Source organism: Prosopis cineraria, unplaced genomic scaffold (genome assembly GCF_029017545.1).
Source record: "Prosopis cineraria cultivar Desert tree isolate PC_DT_omini unplaced genomic scaffold, ASM2901754v1 PC2, whole genome shotgun sequence".
Taxonomy (NCBI): Eukaryota; Viridiplantae; Streptophyta; class Magnoliopsida; order Fabales; family Fabaceae; genus Prosopis; species Prosopis cineraria.
Window position 1 is genome coordinate 8,009,842 of NW_026555333.1, and position 9,101 is coordinate 8,018,942.

Genomic DNA, 9,101 nt, shown 5'->3' on the forward strand with positions numbered 1-9,101 from the left:
TATTTAATAATAATTATGATGGGTACAACAAAAATCTACAAATATTTATTACGCCGTTTACTATCATGCCAAAAATGTATGAATTACAATGGAAAATAAAAGAAAATATTTATTTCTTACCATCTCTGGGAGGAGAAAATATATAGAGCGAGAAATTAAAAGATGCACGGTGAAATGAAAGCCACGCGGGCCCGTGGAGCAAGAAGATCCAAAAAGCGGATTCGAAGCCCGAAATTAAACTCGAATTCACGAACCCGCGAAGTCCGAGCGGAGTTCCGCTGGATTCTCTTTTAAAGCGCTCAAAAGAAATTGCCTAGGAAAGAAGGACAGCAAAAGTAGAAAAAAAATTAATCCCTTTAGTATATATATTGCAGTAATTTCCACAGGAGACTTTCATCCTCAAAAAATTTCCGAAATTCTCACTTTTCTTTCTCTCTCCCTCTGTCTCCTCTCAGAGAAAGAAAATAAAAAACCCTAATCTTTTTTATTTTCCGCTGAGAAATTCACTCTTTCTGCACTGATCTCGAATCCACTGTCTCTGTCTTCGATTCGAGCGTTTCTAGGGCTTCAATGGAGTGAACCCGCGGAAATTACCGGAGGTTTGTCGAAGATCTGGAGAGAGAGATTCACACCCACCACCAATGACGTCCGCTGATAAGGAGCTCGAAGAGCAGCTTCTCGAAGCTGGAAACAAGCTGCTGGATCCTCCGTCGTCTGTTAATGAGCTCCTCCCTCTTCTTGATGTAAGCATGCTTTTTTCTTTATTATTTTTTTGTACCTTCAATTCCATCCCCCCAAATGTCCGTCCTCCCCGTTCAACTCCTCCTCGTGTTTTGTGGGGTTGTCCCAGTCGGCCACTTCTACGGCTCTTGGTTTATTGAGGCCTGGGGTCTATTGAAACTTGTTTTTCGACGCCGTTGGTTTTGTTGATCCATTTCCTCACTGCATGCGGCTACCATTCTTATTCTTGCTCCATCTTAGTTTTTCAGGGTAACTAAATCCTCCATCCTGGCTCATTACCTTCATGCTACTCTTTGTAAGATATGAAAAAGCCAAGCGGGGCCCTGCAATCGCAGGCTAGCTGCGGAATTTGTTTTGTTATGGCGTTCTAATGTGGCTTCGGTATTAAACACAAGTTATTGGAAGGAACATTACGAACTTATTCCACAACTTCATTTCGTTCAGCACCATACGATGCCATTCATAGCACATATTAAGTTAGCATAAATTTTCTTCGATGCAATCGTATTTAGGCCCTTCTTCCAAAAGATACACAGATGTTAATGTGGATTCGTGTTGGTAACTTTGTTTTTCAATAATCCTATGTTATATTCAGCATATCGGATGAGTTATAATTCGCATAACCTTTAATTACTCCCTGCTTAAGAAAATAAAAATGATTTCGATGCCAGACCTTTTACCAGTCCCTTTATTGCTGCAAATTCTAACTTGTAAGGATTTGAGAATTTGATATGGAGAAGGACTATTAAGACATTATGATGACCCATCTTTAAGATTGAATTCATTTGTTTGTAATTTGGATCCATTTCATATTTATGTTCAAAGAAGTGACAAAACCCTGGTCTATCCTGTCACAGCACATTAAATCTTAATTAGTTTTTTTTTTTGGGCCATCAAATGTTCAATAGTAAGCCAAAAGAAGAAAATATATCAACTATAAATTACATAAGGTCATAAAATCTTCTGAATCCTCTGTAAGTAAATGAATTTATTATGCGAAGTTTTATTAATATTTTAACATGTTGCTATATACTCGCATGACAGGCATTTAGGATAAACTATCACTCACTAGATTAAGCACATGATTGAATAAACGTGTCCCAATCTTTTTAATTGGGGCGTTTAATGCTGTTCTTTTGTACCAATGTATATTATGTATTGGGATGTGGAAGCTATCTGTGTTGTTGACACTTGTGAATATAAATCATGATTAGAAGCTGAATAAAACGGCATAGAAATATTGACAACTCTTGCCTGTGGTATACTAGGCATGTTTAGAAATGGTAGAACCTATGGGCGCTATAATTTTGTTGAAATGGCTACTGAACTCTATCTTCTCTGAGGAATGTTGAAACTTGACACGGTTTTCTCTTGGACATAAATGGTTGTGTCCCTCTCACTAAACTGTGCCTACATTTTGGTTTGGTTAGTTACCTTATACCGTAGTTAGTCACCAACAAGTCACAGGTGCTATATTTGAGGTATTTGTTACATTTCCTTCCATTATCTATAATCCTTGTTTGGTCAGGGACGTTTTTGTAGGTTATCCGGCAAATGATGCAAATTAGTCCTATGCATTAGTAACTTGTGTGAATTTGTTTCCTTTTTTTTTTTAAATAAATTTTCATACTAATTAGCAACTGTTCTTAGCTTAGCAGATTGTGAAATCTTTCAAGTCTCTGAAGTTGGGTTCTTAATCATTTTTATCTTGAAAATTTTAAGTAGAACCGTAGTTGTGAAGCTATTGTAATCTTTGATGGAGAATATGCAAACTTCAAAAATATACTTCAAATACGTGCTTACCTTAAAGATCAAGCATGTGTCAGTTCTGATGCGTTCCATTTTCTGTCAAATTATAGCAAGTTGAGAGTTGCCTATCAAGGGTTGAGCAGTCCCCTACCAAATCTATGCAAAATGCACTCTCTCCATCATTGAAAGCACTCGTTGCTGACAGACTACTAAGGCATGCAGATGTTGATGTGAAAGTTGCAGTTGCTTCTTGCATCAGTGAGATTACAAGAATCACAGCTCCAGAGGCGCCTTATGATGACGATCAGATGAAGGTATGTGCCTTTTCTGTTATAAATTTTATGGATTCAATCACTATTTTGTTACAATTTACAGTGTTAAAGTTTTCCCGTGCCTTTTGTTTGTAGGAGGTCTTTCAATTAATTGTATCTTCATTTGAAAATCTATATGATAAGTCAAGCCCATCATATACGAAGAGGGCCTCAATTGTTGAAACTGTTGCAAAGGTCAGGTCGTGTGTAGTAATGCTGGATCTTGAATGCGATGCCCTGATTGTGGAGATGTTTCAGCATTTCTTTAAGGCTGTAAGGTAAGAGCTATTCTGTCTTACTGTAACATGGTTCTTTTCCAGTGCATTTTTTCATGTTGTGCTTTGCCCGCTGTTTCAACTGAAAACCTTGGTTTTTGGAGGTCATTTAGAGCAAGATTCCTGTAAACAGCCAGTGTGTTGCTTTCAAATTGTGTTTTACGCATTCATGGGATAACTTGTAATGATATATGCATAAAATTCAGTGTATCCTCAAATTTTATCACCATGTTTGGTTCTATATGAAGGATAAAGATCCGTATGATGATTCATGATAACTTAATGTTATTCCCTTGGCTTACATTCCTTTTCTCTGAATGTATTTCTTAAATAGTGAGATGTTAGCATTTATTGCACGCTTGGTCATTATATTTTTTGGCATAAATAACATTGAAGCTTAAATAGTTAGTTGCAGTGGTGATCGTAAGGCACGCCTTAAGCATCCTAGCCAATAAGCCTTGCAACAAGGCAGATATTGCCTTATTCTTTATGGTTAAAATTTGTCAATGCTAGTAGCCCAGAGATGAGTGGGAACTTTTTCAGTTTACGATTAAGCTTTCTCAGTGTTAGTGGATGTCCTTGATGAATTAGTTAAGGGTTTTAGGCTAATAAGCCTTGTTAGCATTCTACATATCATGTAGTTTGCATTACTCCATATCTTATTTTTTTCCCATTGTGTAAAAGAATTGCTTAATTCAGCTGGAGATAACTCTAATGCATGAATGTGGTTATGATGGCTTTATTCGAAATTTCCAGGGAACAGCACCCAGAAAGTGTTTTTTCATCCATGGAGATTATTATGACCCTTGTTATAGAGGAAAGTGAAGATATATCTTTGGACTTATTTGCTCCAATCTTGGCCAGTGTGAAGAAGGATGAGGTTAGTATGTAGAAGTTTTGATCTCATTCTTATAGTAGTGGATTATTATTTTGCAGCCGAACTTTGTTTTGAATGTTTATGTGGTTCAGGGGGTTCTACCACTTGCTAAAAAACTGGGGGAGAGGGTCCTTGAAAGTTGTGCAACCAAGCTTAAACCATACTTAGTGCAAGCAGTGACCACCCTGGGTATCTCTTTGGATGATTATAGCAAGGTACTTGCTACAATATGCCAAGAGACAGCTGGTAGCTTGGAGCAAAATGATGTATGTACTCATGAACATGTTGTAGGCTTTCTCTTAGTTTCATGTAAACTATCATTTAATTGGGTTTAATACTTTTCATGATGTGAAAGATTCATTTTGGTTCAACTGTTTTTCCATCTCCAGGCAGATGAGAACAAATCAGCCAAAGAACCATTGGAGGAATCAACTCAGGTATTTGATTATTTTGGTTCTGGATTTTATCCCTTTGCACAACTTGCTCATTGAATGAAGGCATTCATTTCATTTGATCAGGTGGTTAAAGAGGATTCAGGAGAAGCACTTCCTCCTCAAGAAGTTAATCCTGTTGAAGACAAATCTCCTAAGTTAGTCATGAGCAATGGCACAGCACAGACTGGGGAAGATAACTCGTTGGCAGATTCCAAGTCTGTAAAGAAGCAAGATGGTGCTGAGCATTCTGATCAATTGAAGGGCATCAATGAATCAGGTAATGAGGAGTGCAATAATTTTGGCACTGATAAGGTTGACAATACTGAACAAAAGCCTGAAGAAGCGACTGAGAAGAAGGTAAGAACATCTAATTCAGCCAAGGCAGAACCTACTGAGGGTCAAATTGTAGCTATTGAGAAGGAAGCTGAGAAACTGCTGAACTCTAAACCTCAAAGCAAGGACATTCCAAGCTCACCTAAAAATGATCATTCTGTTGAGGCAGCTGGACATTCAGAAGAGAATGATAAAGAGACCGATGTTCATGTTTCATCACCAAAGGCAGTTGAGGATGAATCTGAAGTTGTTGCTTCTCCACCTGCTGAGAGCCTTCCAGATGAAAATCGTTCAAAGAAGTCTGGACGAGCAAAGAAGAAAGACAGTTCTGTCAAAGGAGGGGCAGAAACCACTGAGGATGATTCCAAAAAGGTGTCTGAAGAAACTAGTGATACTGAAGCAAAGCCTGCCACGCGTTCGGCAAAAAAGATGGTGGGTGGGAGATCCGACCGGAAGAAAACTGCTGCAGTAGATTTGGCCAAAAAAGGAAGTCAGACTGCAAGTGATCCTGATGTGAAAAAGCACTCAGCTAAGAAAGTAGATGAAAGCGACAAGAGTGGTGGTGGATCCTCTGCTAGGCAGTCAGAGGACAAGAAAAAGAGGACGCGGGGAAAAAGTACTTCTGATACTATTGTAGCAAAATCTGCTAAAGATGTGGATAAGGTATGTCCGGGCAGTGAGATAGAGCCTGTTTCTTTGCTAGGATTTATTATATAATCAGTCTATAGTCATTAGTCAATGTCTATAATAGTTGTTGGACCACGTTGTTCAGAAGCCATGATTAGCGCAACTTAGCTTGGATTCCTTGCAATTTGCACATCTTGTTTTATGAAATGATTAATGGAATTGTTCTAAATTCTGTAGGAAATGACTTCACCAAAGTCAGGGACAAGGTCTTCAAAAGATGAAGAACATCCTGAGGAGACTACCAAGGCAAATTTGAAGAGGAAACGAACCCCTGGAAAAGAGAATGTATGCGTCTCTTTCCCCTCAAGTTAAAAACTATATGTGCATTTATTATGGCACTTTAAGTTTTGGAAAAGTTTCCAGTCCTGGCAAGACCTTTATGTTGGCTGCTTGCAGCTGGGTCAAACTATCTTACGGAGCCTGTTTTCGATGTATATCTGATGCATAGTTTCATTAATAGATGTCATGTTTCCTTATGTCCTTTCTTTTTCTTCTATTTTTATTTTGTTCCTTTTTATTTGTTGCTCTAGTATTACTGCCAGTGATTATATAAAAGTATTTGTAATTGTTCCTCAGAATTTTGCTCTTTTTCATTGTTAGTTTAAAATATCCAGTTTCCTCTCATTTTGATTTCTGATCAACTGGTTTACAGGCATCTGATACCAAGGAACCTGGTGAAGATCTTGTTGGTTCACGGGTCCAAGTTTGGTGGCCAAAGGATCGTACGTAAGTTCCTTCTGTTTCAAATGCTATCACTGGAAACTTTGGTTAAGCATGGACTTTTATATGCTGGTTTGGATTAACTTATAATCTTTATTCTTCTGATTACACAGTTCTGTTTGCTAGGTTGCTTGTGTATCTATTATGCCATTTTTTTTTCATTACATCAATTGTGTATATTCCAAGTTCTATAGATAATGATGTCTCAAACTTTTTTATTAACCTATCTTCTGTGGCCCTTTGGTTATTTGAATTTAGTGTGTGCATTTTCCCCAGGCATTCTTGTTCAACCACATGCATATTTTGTTATTCTTGGGATGCGTATTTTGTTTACTGTGGAGCAGAAACATTTTTCCCTTGTCTTTTTAACATAATGTAATTTTTTGCAGGTTTTATAAAGGGGTTATTGATTCTTTTGATCCAGCCAAAAAGAGGCACAAGGTGATGTGGCATTTGTCTCTCAGCACTGTCGCCCAAAAAAATAAATAAATAAATAAATTAAAGGGGTAAAGAAAAAAGCTCTCCAAGCTTGAATCTCATGCATTTCTTTTTATCCACTTCAATTTACCAGTAGACTTCATCCATCGGCACCCAATGAAAAAAAAAATCTTGATGGCTTCATTCTTTTACCAAGAGAATTAGTTATCAATCTCACTAGTATACTTGTATGTGCTCGCTAAATTCTGACTTGATTGTAGGTTATGTATGATGATGGTGATGAAGAAATATTAAAACTTGAAAAGGAGAGATGGGAGCTTATTGAAGATGAACCTGGTTCTGATAAGGTGTGTATCTGCATTGTTTTTTTTTTTTTATAGTCTAAATCTTTTAATGTCTAAGTTGATGAGAATCACTTGCGTTAACAGGAAGAAGGGAGTGATCAACCGAGTCCTCTTGCTTCCCCTAATACGTACGTCATACTTCTTATTTTTGTTGTTTATTGTTAAATTTGTTTGTTACAGTTTTATAATTTGTTTCTATAATTTTATTTGTATTCTGTTTATTGATGTCATGCCCTCTCATGATCCGTGCACTGACCATTGTGGCATTGTCCTTTATTTGGTTGATTATTTTGCTTGGGTTTCTGGATGGAAAATATCAAATTTTACATTTTGACAATATAGCTTTAATTTACTCGTTTGAGTAAATTCTTAATGGGTGGGAAAACAGGTGGATGCAAGATACCAAGACCGAGGAAACAATTTAGTGTGCATGTATGTGGTCGTCAGCTGACTGCCTTTATTAGTGGAACAAATCATTGTTTGTAGGCGCTTATCTTGATGATAATGCGTTGCAGTATATGAAAAGATTACATTAATATTATCTCTCCTCCCTCGCCCAATTGATAGTACAATGTTGTTCTGCTATGTTTGTGATGTGATTCTGAAAAATGCAGAACATTTTCTTTAACTCTTGATCAATGTATTTTTAGTCCTTTTGGTTACTGTACACTGCTGCGGCATCTTGTTCCTCTAGGGTAATAATAGATCAATTAGATGTCTTATTAATGCATGGCTGTATTTTGTGACAGACATGGTGTGATACCTAGCTGCACACTTTCCCTCAATTTTTTGTTCTCATATGCTTTCTTATTCTTCGATCATATTTTAGGCCTCCGAAGAAGAAAGGGAAGGCAAATGCTGATGACTCAATTCAGCGAGCAAAGGTGGATTCTTCTTCAAAAAGGTTTGTGAACATCATAAATCAATTTCTTTCTAATCTGTTGATGATATCTGAATTTGAACCTTAATTTCTAGTGGTGGAGGAGCCAAATCTGGTAAATCAAAGGGTGCACCCGCAAAATCTGGCGGAAAGTCAAAGGATGGCAGCAAAGGTGATAGCAAATCCAAAATTTCCAAGACTCTTGGCAAACCTGACGAAGAAGTTGCTAAAAAATCCAAGGACAGCACTCCCAAGAGCGGTAGTAGTAAATCTGCGGAAGCTGCAACGAAGACATCTATCAAATCAAAGAACACAGATAATGCTAGCAAAAAGAGCAAATCAAAGGATGACGATGTTAGCTCCTCAAAACCCTCTGCTAAGCCTAGCAAGCAAGAAACTCCGAAGATAGGCAAGTCCAAGCAAGAAACATCTGGCACTGCTGCTGCCTCCAAGGGCAAAACTTCTAAAAGTGGTGGGAAGTCGAATATCAATGGCAGTGGAAAGGCGAAATCTGGTTCATTGAAGACTAAAGATTCCGAGAAAGAGAACTCGGGTGATTCAACTGAAGGAGTAGAAGATGTGAAAGGTAAGTCGGCAAGTTCTTCTAAGGCGCAAGCAAGCGAGGCCAAGATTGGAAAGAAGCGCCGAAGAGGCTAGAGGAGAGTTTCTAACTTACTGTGCATTCCTCATAGCCGCTTGCTTGTCTTCTGCCTAGCAATGTAACTTCTTTACAGCATTTTGGAGTTCTTGTCTGAGCCCTGTAGTGCAATATAGGCCGTGCGTTAGATCTCTGTCCATCGTTACGGTAATACCCACATTGCTGCTAGGATTGTCATCCATAATTAGTCTAGTATAGTTGTAGTAGGGGCTAGTATCTATTTATTTTTCCCCCCTTTTTTGGAGTTTTTTTTTAGATGGATGTTATTTTGGAGGCTACAGCAGAAAACAATTGAATAGGAATCATTAAAAGGATGCTTTCACAGCAAAATCTTTGGAGTGTCTGCTTTTATGATATGAAGTTCGAAACTTAGATATACAATAAATTGCAGAATAATAAAAGAAACTTGATATTCGCACGCCAGAGATGACAAGTAGGTTAATGATGATGGTTTGGCCCAAAAAAAAAGTAGGTTAATGATGATGGGAATCGTGATCTTGGGTGAGTGGTTACATCTAAAATGAATGTGACCAAAATAATAGTGGCATAAAAAGTGATGTTGGTGGTACTGATTTTAATCTCGTTGATCACGACCGATGCATGTAACAGCTGAGCTTTAGTTATCTTGCTTTTTGAAATGTTGATGTCGGGATC

The 9,101-nt window shown here is 37.7% G+C and overlaps 1 protein-coding gene across 1 annotated transcript; it reads left to right on the plus strand.

The window, feature by feature from the left end:
* The first annotated feature begins 355 nt into the window (after window positions 1-355).
* Window positions 356-8,777, plus strand: LOC129302953 (sister chromatid cohesion protein PDS5 homolog C-like). Its single transcript, XM_054941897.1, has 14 exons — window positions 356-743; window positions 2,601-2,804; window positions 2,898-3,079; window positions 3,833-3,956; window positions 4,046-4,219; window positions 4,343-4,390; window positions 4,472-5,383; window positions 5,585-5,692; window positions 6,060-6,133; window positions 6,517-6,568; window positions 6,826-6,912; window positions 6,994-7,037; window positions 7,739-7,813; window positions 7,885-8,777. Exons 1-14 carry the CDS (start codon window positions 642-644, stop codon window positions 8,444-8,446), a joined length of 2,748 nt encoding a protein of 915 aa, XP_054797872.1. The 5' UTR covers window positions 356-641; the 3' UTR covers window positions 8,447-8,777.
* The last annotated feature ends 324 nt before the right edge of the window (window positions 8,778-9,101 follow it).